Here is a 12,110-nt window from a genome sequence, read left to right on the forward strand (position 1 = left end):
ACATATGTATTTGAATTTGAGACACCATTTTTCCCTGAGATATGTGCTTGACTTCTAATGATGTCACAGGGAGTTTTACACGCACATATATGTGCAGCATTTGGCCATAAAACATTAACATTATATGCAAACTACATACTGGAGCTGAACAAGAAATGAAAGTTATGTCTCTAGGAAAAATAACTATGTTCCAAACTAACCTAACCGTAGATACAAGAGAGTTATCTCTACAAATACTTCACATGGTACAATTTCACCCTAGGTAACCAAAGATAAACTAATTAAATTCCAGTTTAACTCCTTACAACCTTATGTGAGTTCTATGTAATACATATATCAAGATATTACATAGAATTCAGCTTTCTTTATGTTCTCATGCTAATTACCCAAATCAACCAAGTAAGCAATTGCCCCTTCCAAACTAGTTTTCTCCTTCCCTTTCTCCATAGAACCCAAAGAATTAAAAACATTTTCAACTAAATATGTTACTTACCAGTTAAGTGTATAATAAAATCTAGTACATGTACAGCTTAAATCAAATGTTGCAGTTAAAATCAATAACCAAACAGTGATTTTACAAATCACAATATAAAAAATAAGTCTTATTTAAACCAAACCCTAACATAAAAGGAACACTGCAATTAATATTACACTTTTTGTTTATGAACTATGCATGTAAAATGGGCTTCATGGATTTACAAGGAAATGTCCCATAGAGGGCATTTAGTGATGATATAAATCATGACAGCTCAATTTAATTGTAAAAGTATGCAGACTGTAAAACCTAGAATCACTTTAATTGCATTCTTTCCATCCGATAAGGTATTTGTAGAATAAACTGGTAAGTTATCTCAATAATTCTTTCAGGAAGCAGAGTTTACAACCTTGTAAACCTTTTATATTTTCTTGTGAGGTTATAGTCAAGTGTAGTTTTTCTCTTTGAGAACAAATATGGTCAAAGGCAGTATAAGCTATAAATCCCAGAAGATAGGTGATTGTCCATTCCATGGGAGAATTTAAGATGCAGTCAGGGAGGCTGACTGGTATCTTTCCACAGTGGTAAAGGCATCAGCTCTCTGCTGATACAGCTTTTAGTAAAGCAGTGGTGTCCAACTTGATACCCCACTGGTGGACCTTGAGGATCTAAACCAGTAGTCCCCAAACTTTTCACGGTCAAGCCCCTCCCTTACACCTGTCCACACCCATGGGAGCTGGGGCCAGAAGTGAGGTCATGTCTCCTAGGGGGCAGGCATGGACAGGGATAAGGGGGCTGAGGTTGGGTCCACAACTGGGGGTAGGGATGGGAAAGGAGCAGTAGCCAGGGGCGGGGCTGGGACTGGAGCAGAGCCAAGGCTGGGGACCAAGGCTGGATCCGGGACCTGGAGTGGAGCAGCGGCTGGGGGGCTATGGCTGGGGGCCGAGCTGAGGGTAGGAGTGGAGCTGCGGCCAGTGGGCAAGGCTGGGGCCGTGGCCGGAAGCCATGGCTGGACCATGGTCGGGGCCAAAGCTGAGGGCAGGGCTGGGGCTTGCAGTAGAGCCATGGCTGAGAGTGGGTCTGGAGTAAAGCTAGGGCAGAGCAGGCCCGGGTGGTGCTCCCTTCCTGCCCCACCTGGGGGTTCGCCCAGGTCCTGTCACGCTCCCTCAAACGTTTCTCCGTGTTCCCCTAGAGGGATGCACCTCACAGTTTGGGGACCACTGCTCTAAACAGTGGTCTTCAAGGACAACTGTATTAGAAAGAAAACTTGTATTTGGTTAGGATTAGGAAATGTTTCCTGAGCCACACCATGTGATTTTTAATTGATATGTTTGAATCAGCCCCATCAATAAGTGGAGGAAGTGGTATTATTGTATTCATTATTATTTGTATTGTGGTAGTGCCACCACTTCTCCTGCAATCTCAGGGGCCACAATGGTGTGATCTGAGAATGCTGTGAGCAGCTGCTCTCCCTTCCCTGCTGAATTTGATCAGCTGGTTAGCTTCTGGGAGGGAAATTTTGTTTCCTCTATTGCCTGTCTCTCTGGTGGGCTGTGGGAGCCCCAGGAAGAGCAGGATAAGATCTTGACTGGCTCTGCCTGAGCTGAGGGAAAAAGTTAAAGCATAGATTGTAAAAAAGAAAAGGACTACTTGTGGCACCTTAGAGACTAACAAATTTATTTAAGCATTGTGACTCCTTGATCTTTTTGAAATAGTATGATCAGCCCTCAGCTGGAAAAATTTGACCACCACTGAATTACAGTATGCTTTGTTTATCTCCCGATGCCAGTTGGCATGTTTGAAATTTGTTGGCCAGGCAACAAAAATGACTTCTAATTCTATGGCTTTTTATGGCAAACTGCTCCACTTCATCTTAAAAATGTTACCCAATCTGTTTAGATTAAATATTGCACTGAGAACACTAGTATTTTATGAGCCTTGCTAGTACTCAGTGAGCATTTCGGAGTTTTTAATCTCCTTCTTTGTGTATGCTGGACATAGAGAAACCTTTCCTTTTTTGGACTTTGAGATGCTAAATTTTTGGCCATCTAATTCAATAACCATGTTTGACATCAGGAAAAACTAATGATTATCTTACGCTTAATAAATGTACTGACTTCAATTCAGATATGACAATTTACATCAGCTGAGAGTCTGCCCCACTATTTAGAAGGATAAAGCAAGAAAGTTTATGTAAGACAGCTCACTTTTTCAGAGTATCAACACTGAGAACTAAACTGGATCAAATGTTCATTCCACAGAAACAGGACTATGTAGCATCTTACTATATATGTGGGGGTAAAGAATGTAAAAATAGCCCCAACGTGAGACCAGTTCTCTGGCTCTACTGTAAACGATGTGTAAAATCTTTCTTTCACCAGATGTGAATGTGTAACATACACCTTTTATATCATGGGTTAACTATTTCATAGCTACTATTTCTTCCTTTCTGATTCTGAAATTTGTGTATGACTTTCATAGATTATAAAAAGAAGCTAAGAGCAATGGCAACTACTTTTATATATCTTTATTTTAATTTTATTTTTTTTGCCGGAAGTTAGTTGTTTTGTATGGAGAGAATAAAATAACCCCCAAAAGTGTTTTGATATTCTTAGATTAGTGGTGAAATGTAAATGCCATATGTCCCATCCATTTTTAAGCAAAAGTCCCCACAGAAGTCATCCTGACCACTTGCTGATATGTTTTTATGCTTTTCTTTCACCCTTACTAGTGTATTCCAGATTGTAAACTTTTAAGGCAGGTAAAACTTTTTTACCTCTTTCTAGTATTAGTACAGTACCTAACACAATGGGGCCTTTTGGAATTATCAAATATAAACAATTATTTTATTAGCATAATAAGGATACAGAAGGTGCCAAAATGTAAATAAAGTATGATTAGATATCTGCCCAGGACAGAGTTTCACAATAACCAGTTGCAAGCTGTTACATATTATGAGGGTGTTTTATTTGTTTCTTTCACTTCTCCCAAAATTGTGCTTACTTTCCCTGCCTTGCTTCTGAATGGGAGCTCTTTATTTTTCTGGCATCAGAAGTTGTAGTAGTATATTTCTTTCCTGTTCAGTTTTAGAATTGCATGTTCAGATGGTCTAATACTTAGTTCTGTCTTGAGTTCAGAGAACTGGACTAGAAGACCTCTCCAGGTCCCTTCCAGTCCTACACTTCTGTGGTTCTCTGTCTACTGGTGAATAACAATATCTTCTGTGTAAAAGACAACTTACATAAAGAATATCATTTCTGATCAAAGTTATCTTAGCTTCTTACTCCAGTTATTGACTGAATGTCTTTAAGCTGGTAAGTTTTGATCACAGTTCTTAAAGCAAAGCACATATTTCTTATGCAGAGGTACATAAATGTTTTGAAGTTTTAAAAACAAAGCCATTTTTGAGTTATCCAAACACAAGTGACTAAAAAATTATTTAAGTGAAAAATTCTTGTTAAAAGCTCTTTCTGAATTAATAAATGACTTATGAATGTTTATGCAACCCATAGAGAAAATAATTTGGAATGAGGCCAAGTGTAAAATAGCTTATAAGTTAAGTTTTAGGGTAAACTTTAGGTTGCTAAAAATAGGAGTGTAGAATGGAGCTATCCCCTTAATTACAGCATTAATATTATGAAGCTATGACAAAGCTACAAAATTATACAGCTGCTACTAGTTTATAATTGTGCCAGAATGTGAAACCACTGGTTCACCCCCTGTGGTTCCAGTCATCTCTCTCTTATTAGCATTATCTCTACCCTTTCACCTGTGTATCATGTCTTGCCATCTTCCGTTGATTGTCCAATTAGTTCAAACAGCTGGTCCCCAGTGTCCATAGGACACTGAAGTCAGGACAGCTCTGCACCACTGAGCTAAATGCAGGTTTGGTACCATGACTAGAATCTTCCAATGCTTGTCTGGAGAACTTGGGCATGACTTTTGCTCCCCTGGTACATCAGAAGGAAAAGAAAATATTTGGGGAAGAGGATGGATGCAACTATGGGTCAGCTCTGGAACTCTAGAGACATTAGTGGTGCTGTAAACTCTGGCTTCAGTAGCAAAGAAACGAAGTTGAGTAATATATTTCTTTTAACAGAGGAGTGTGGGCCTAAACTTAAAGTTTGAGAGGTCCACCAAGCAAATAACTCCTGTGTCTGTATCCTCCCAACTCTAGCAACAGTGAGTTCATACCTTGCGATATTGTTTATTTGAACTACCGGACCAGGACCCCATTGTGCTGGGCACTGTAGAAACAGAACAAAATGATAGTACCTGTTCCAAAGAGCTTTCAATCTCAGTATAAGAGAAGGGACAACAGCTGCATAGACAGACTGATGAGGGAGTAGGTACAACTGAAGTTTAAGCAGGTCATCACTTGTAGAAGTGGGATAGTCTGGTGTTAGCTGCCCATTATAATATCTGGTCAGGACCAAAATATTCTAAGCAGGGACATTTCAGGTGACAAATAGGTACCTTGACTCCAGTGAGATAAAACTAGATGAGTGGAAATCTGGTAACTCTTCCCCTTCAGAAACAGGTCTGGCCCACCGAAAGAGGTTGAATTAGCCTATATGAAATTGTAAGAGGGGTTGGGGGGAAGTAAGGGAGGGTCTGGAAAAGAGCAGGCACTGCCCATCTGCTATAGTGAGTGGTGTGGCAGGCAGGTCCCTACCAGAGCAGACTCCTGGCCAGGGGAGTAGCAGAGCAGGTGCGGGGGGGGGGAATGCTGCAGAGGTGTGTGTGTGTGTGTGTGTGTGTGTGTTGGGGGGGGGGGGGGGGACAATGATACCCGGGGCGGCGTTGCCGAGTCCCTAGGGAGGCTTCACCTGTTAAGGGCAGAGCACAGTCAGCAGAGCTGCAGGGCGCCCACCTATTCAGCGGGGTAACAGCCGGTTTGCACGGACAATAAGTCTCCAGCCGTGCCCCGCGCAGGGACCCGACGCCGCGGGCAGCCCCGGCAGCCCCCTCGCCGCCTGTCCCCCTCCCGCCTGAGGGCTGTTCCCGGGTGCCGGCCGGCGGTGCCCTGCAGGCGGCCGCGTGCCCGAGCGAGGCGGGGGAGCGTGAGGGCGGCGGCGGCTCCTAGCCTCGAGGCCTTCGATGGAGCCGGCCGGCAGCGCGGGCGTCCCGGGCTCCTCTGCAGGTGGGTGTCTGCCGGCGGGCGGTTCCCGATATCCGCCCTGAGGGGCGCAGCCCCGAGAGGAGCCGGGGCTGATGCCGGGAGGGCCGCTTAGGCCTTGCAGACCAGCCGCCTGCTCTACCGCAGCCGCAGGCCCCGTGCGCTCCCGCCGGGGCGGCCCGCGGCGCCGCTCCTGGGCTGGCTGGCTCCGGGCGAGCCCGAGCGCTGCCCAGTACGGGCTCCCGTCTGCTGTCAGCCGGCGCGGCTCTGTCGGGGTCGGCGAGCTGCGCGCGTGGCCGGGGTGGGTCCGCCCCTTTGGTGCTGGCAGCCCTGGACTCACGGGGGCTGCTCCTTTTCAGAGGGGATCCACAGAGGTCTCAGCTGTGCTCAGTATCCGTGAGGAGCCCATGGCACATTTTCATAAAACTAGGGCCTGTATCCTGTGTGTACTTGGGGCACCTTAGAGACTAACAGATTTATTAGAGCATCAGCTTTCGTGGGCTACAGCTCACGCTCACTTCATCGGATGCATTTGGTGGAAAAAACAGAGGGGAGATTTATATACACACACAGAGAACATGAATTGTTTCATGTTCTCTGTGTGTGTATATAAATCTCCCCTCTGTTTTTTCCACCAAATGCATCCGATGAAGTGAGCTGTAGCTCACGAAAGCTGATGCGCTAATAAATTTGTTAGTCTCTAAGGTGCCACAAGTCCTCCTTTTCTTTTTGCGAATACAGACTAACACGGCTGCTACTCTGAAACCTATCCTGTGTGTATATCCCAGGCCTTCTGTTTGTAGAAATTCTCCATGCCCTTTCAATTGACAGAGCCCTGCAAATCTGCAGATAGCTGCTTTTTTATCCAGGGACCATTTTTGATGATCGGGTGCAGGTACAAATTTTCTATCCACACAGGGCTCTATCATGCATTGCCAAGTGTACTGATCTCTTGCTAAGGGCTGCTGTTAACTGCCTCTTTTGATCCCAGGTTTCAGAGTAGCGGCCCTGTTAGTCTGTATTCGCAAAAAGGAAAGGAGGACTTGTGGCACCTTAGAGACTAACATTTATTTGATCATAAGCTTTCTTGAGCTACAGCTCACTTCATCGGATGCATCCGATGAAGTGAGCTGTAGCTCATGAAAGCTTATGCTCAAATAAATTTGTTAGTCTCTAAGGTGCCACAAGTCCTCCTTTTCTTTTGATCCCAGTAATTGCTCTATTTAGGGTCTAGGTGAAGAAGTTCCTTAAATACCACATAAGGATGTTGAGAGGCCTAATTAATCTCTGTAAATGAAATTCTTGAATGAAAGGTCTTATGGCAGTGCAAAGCATTATAGATAATAGAGATTCAGACATTTTAGTTCCAGTGTGTTCTTGGTTTATTTGCATACTGTAGGTAAATTTGCAGTCAAGGTCTCGTTCTCCATCCCCTTGCACCAGTGTTAAACCTGAGCAATTTGCATCTGATCACTATTCTATCTGCCACAACGTACACATTTCCAAAAATATCTCCAGCACACCCTTCAGTTATCCCTGTTTTGCCATTGCCACATGACATTTTCAGGATTGATTCTGGCCACTGTACATTAGTCACTGTTACAGATTCCCAGCACCCTTTTTCTCTCTCTTTACAGATATTCCCTCATCTCCAAGCATTCCTGTTTTACAGTTCTGTAGAGTTACACTGATATGTAAAATGGGTGTAACAGAGTAGAGATTTATGGCCTTAAATTCTGACAAACTCTTTCTAGTAAGAGGAAACTCATTAACAAATCTACCAGATTAATATCTGTAATTGGTGCGACATAAGATTCTTGTTAAAATTTAAACTTTTATAAATTAATTATACAATTATATAACACTTGTCAGTGTTCACTTGCATAATTATCTTTCTAGCTTCTAATCTAATAATGCATGAATAATGGCAGTGTCCACCAGCTTATTTAAAGTTTAAAATGGGAATTAATCCAGCAAAGTTCTGTTCCTTGTAACTTCATTAAAACAAAAAAGTTTCTGAAATGAAAATTGGTATGTGTGTTCTATACATAGGAGTTAATATCTTCATTCTCCTGTGTAAAAATGTAAGCCAACAACTTTGTCATAAATTATATAAGTACAAAAAAAAACCTTGGGGTGGAACTTTTAGTCTTAAACTGCAGCAATTTTTCTAGCAATGAGAGAGTCTTTGAAAGTAATGGCAGTAACAGAGACTAAATGCACTAAATAATTCTATTTTAATATAGTCAAACAATCTGTCACACATCACAAATCCGATAACATTTATGTTAAAGATAAGTCAGTATATTGACACTGAGTGGGTTTGACTCTTTCGCTATTTATTATAGGCAGGTCTGGCAAGCGGAAGAACGCTAATTGTTTCTTAAGATTAAGGTGAAGATCAAGACACATGGAAAATTATATCGTGGGAGGGAGAATAGAAAGTGAAGAGACACTTTTTAAAATATTCAAACAGGCATTGCTTGTATTTGGGAAATAATCTGGGCAACAGTTTGACACATTTGCTGGTAAGATAGAAGGACAAACTAATATTTGGCATATTTACTGTTTTTATTTATTTCTATTACTGTGCTAGGCCTTCTCCAGACCTATAGTGAGGCACATCACTGCCCCAAAGAGCTCACAACTGAAGAAAACAAGTGAAGGGGTGGATGGGGAAGAGAAGAGACAACATACTATCAATCCTTTTAGTATAAAAAAGGAAGAGACAGTTATCCCCAATTGCTGCTCCAGCTGATTTCTTGTAGGTGTTATGGTGGAAGTGATTGTAGTAGGGGGGGTGGAAGGAGAAGAGGTTAGGGGCCTGTCTTGCAGACCAGTTCAGCATTCAGTGTGGAACTGTGGCTTAGAAAAAGAGGCTGAAGGACCAAGACTGCATAATTGATGAGGCAGAAGGGTGGGGACAATGAGAAAAGACACAATCAGGTAAGAAAGGAAACGCACACTGTCCAAGTTTCTCATCTTCACCTTCAAACCTTTAACATGATTTGTTGGAAGATGGGGAATCAATGGAGGGATTCAAATAGGGAGGTGACATAATGAAAATGATAGGTAAGGAAGAGGTTAATGGGGTTTTGGTCAGTGTATTGATTTGATATTAGAGAAGGAGAAATGCAGTGACTATCAGTTGCAGGTCTGTATCCTTATGTGAATAATCTTGAAGGCTGATCAAAGCACAGAAAGAGGTTAAGGAAGAATCATAAAGATCTGCTGTAAGTGGAGTATTTTCTTAAGCGTGTGGAGCTTGGTATGTACCATAACATTCTCCTTCTAATATGGCACTATTCAAACAGAAATAGGGGATATTATTTCCCACAGTCCCAAGTGGCTTTTGTAAACTTAGTGTTTCTTTTTTCTTCTTTCAAATTCCATAGTGGCACTTTCTGTTTGTATTTTATTCTCTTCTCTGTTTTACCTTCTCCAGTATTGACTTTCTCCATGTTTATGTGTTTTCCTCCTCTCCCTAGATCTTTACTTTTAGTCATAGTGACCTCTGCTCACTTCTTATTTATCTATCAATAGAACCTTCTTTGACTTTTAATTTTTGTCAGTCCAGACACCTTTGCAAAGTTAATTGTAAAATGAACTAAAAAAGCATATGTGAAGTTAATCCTAGGATCAATAATGTCTGTTACAGTCTTATATTTTATTACGGTGGAGTTATAGTTTAGCCAAAGGAATATTAGCAGCAGGCATGAAACTAGGCTCTTGACATAGGGCCTGTGTTATATGAACTGTCTTGCAAAGCTGATGAGAAATCTAATTTCATGTCTCCAAAAGAACTGGTTTTAGGCCATTCAGTTAAAAAAAATATTATGCCTTTAGAGAGAAATTCTAGAGAGTTAGATTAGAAACCTGCATCACTAAGTCATTCTTTAGTTTCTGAATAGTGAACTTTATGGGACAATGTCCCTGTGTGTGTGTGTAAAAACAACGAGGAGTACTTGTGGCACCGTAGAGACTAACAAATTCATTTGGGCATAAGCTTTCGTGGGCTAAAACCTACTTCATTAGATACATGGAGTGGAAAATACAGTAGGCAGGTATCTATACACAATACATGAAAAGATGGGAGTTGCCTTACCAAGTGGGGGGGTCAGTGCTAACAAGACAATTCAATTAAAGTGAAAGTGGCCTATTCTCAACAATAGAATACCAGTCACTTGTGTAGTGGTAATGAGGCCAATGTAATCAGGGTGGCCCATTTCAAACAGTTGACAAGAAGGTGTGAGTAACAGTAGTGGGAAATTAGTATGGGGAAATTAGTTTTTTGTAGTGACCCATCCACTGTTTGCGTACAGGTGGGGCAGGGGAAATCTGTGGTAATGGTGCATGCCAGATTCAGTAGATATCATTCTAAATGACACGGCAAAGAGAGCTTGTCATGGAAGTTAAAAGAAGAACAGTTTGTAGGGAGAATATATACATAATTTTAAATTGATCAGAAATCTCAAGCTTACACTAGGATTTTGATATTTGGTCTACTCTAATGGGAATCAAACTGGAAAAAAAATCCTTTTATCTCTGTAAGGCTCCAATAGTGCACACAGTCTCCCTTGCCTCAACATGTTTAAAAGTCTTTTCAATTATTGAGGGACTTGAACTCCTGAGTGACTACATATTCTTATATGTAAAAATTGGTATGATGTTTCTGTGGCGTATTGTGTTTAGTGACATGCCCACTAGAGAGATGATAGCTAGGAAACCTGTCAGCTGAATCTGATCAAAAAGCACTGGGCCAAACCTGTCCAAACTTCTGGAGTTAATTCAAGATGTATCATAGAGTTGTAGTAGCAACATTATTTTTATGGAGCTTAAAATAGGGGTTTGTAAACTTTCTGATGGAGGGAAAAATCACCTTGAACTAAAATTTTCTCATATAACCTTTCAGTCCAAATGCATGTACCTTGTGCCAGTGGGGCAAACTAAGGTGACCCATGCACTTTTAATTCTGTTTTTTGGTAACTTTTTTAAATGCTTGATTTTGTAATCTTAACTTTCTTTTTCTTTTTGAGAGGGTTTGTGTGGGTGTGTGTGTGTATAATGATTCATTTATGGATTTGTATTTTTAGTTATTCAAGGTGTAGGTTAAAATGTTCAAAAGGGTGTGATTTTTGGAGCCCGTCTCATTTGCTAAAGGAGTAGCCATGTTGCCACTTAAGACTTATTGAAAGTCAGTAGCCTTAATCACTTCTGAATATAGAATTTGGGTTCTTATGTTACGTAAGGTATGTCTACACAGCAAGAAAAACCCCATGGCAGTGAATCTCAAAGCCCAGGTCAACTAAGGGCTTGTCTAATTGTAAAACACTGCAGTGGCGAAGCTGCAGCGCTTCAGTGTAAACTCTACCTATACCAAACGGAGGGCTTCTCCCCTCAGCATAGGTAATCCATCTCCTTTAGAGGTGGTAGCTAAGTTGATGGAAGCATTCTTCCGTCGACCTAGCGCTGGTCTACACCAGGGATTAGGCTGGTATAGCTGTGTCTCTTGGGTGTCGATTTTTCACACCCCCTGAAAGATGTTGCTATATCAAAGTAAAGTTCTAGCGTAGACCAGGCCTGAGTCGCACTCATGCTGTGTGGCTAAAAATAGCTGTGTGGATGTTTTGGTTCAGGCTGGAGCCTGGGCTCTGAGATCTGGTGAGGAGGGAGGTCTCAGGCACTTTTGAAAATTGCAGCTTTGGTGAAAGTAGAAAAACTGTTGTTGTTCTTGGGTAACTTAAATGGCTTATTTTTAAAACCTGAAATAACTTTAGAGTTGAAGTGTTTGACAGTATCAGTCCAGCTCAAAATCAAAATCAAAATCTTTTGATCAAGATTTGACCTAATATTTTAATCTTTATAATTTGCAAAATAACTGGACATGCTCACTATATAAAAAGATGAGTATGTTGGAGCTTTCATTTTGGGCTCAAGTTCGTAAAACTTAGCAAATATATCCACAATGTATATCTGTAAGTGTTATTTAAAAAGGATATAGTGAAGTATAAATACACATTTATTCACTAGAAGCTGCTTAATTGGAACATAAGGTGGATTTGAGTCCATCCTGATTCTGCAGCTGTCCCCTTATTATTATTATTTTATTTATTTTACACAAATAAAACACTAGCATCATGCTAGGTACACCAATTAAACCAAATTTATTTAAATGTTACTTAGTGTCATATAACAGACAGCCACAAAAACAGAAAACCCAATAATAATGGGGGATTTCAGCTATCCCCATATTGACTGGGTACATGTCACCTCAGGATTGGATGCAGAGATAAAATTTGTAGATACAATTGGTGACTGCTTGGAGCAGCTAGTCTTTGAACGCATAAGAGGAGAGGCAATTCTACAAACTGTGGTATGTAACCTATCACTTAGATCAGCCTCTGTAACACATGACTTGGAGGGTAGCTAATTTAAAAAAAATTGGTATTACAAAGGCTACAGAGACAACTCTGGCAGTTATGGGATAGTAAGCCTAACGTCTATACCAGGAAAATT

General features: G+C 41.2%; 1 protein-coding gene across 1 annotated transcript in view; it reads left to right on the plus strand.

Annotated features, from left to right (window-relative positions):
• Positions 1 to 5,260: 5,260 nt before the first annotated feature.
• The window catches only part of MEI4 (meiotic double-stranded break formation protein 4), a 117,089-nt gene continuing 110,239 nt past the window's right edge, over positions 5,261 to 12,110 (plus strand). The window contains 1 exon segment of the mRNA XM_038396665.2: positions 5,261 to 5,618. Coding sequence (XP_038252593.2) covers positions 5,576 to 5,618 — 43 coding nt within the window. The 5' untranslated portion in view covers positions 5,261 to 5,575.

Source organism: Dermochelys coriacea, chromosome 3 (assembly GCF_009764565.3).
Source record: "Dermochelys coriacea isolate rDerCor1 chromosome 3, rDerCor1.pri.v4, whole genome shotgun sequence".
Taxonomy (NCBI): Eukaryota; Metazoa; Chordata; order Testudines; family Dermochelyidae; genus Dermochelys; species Dermochelys coriacea.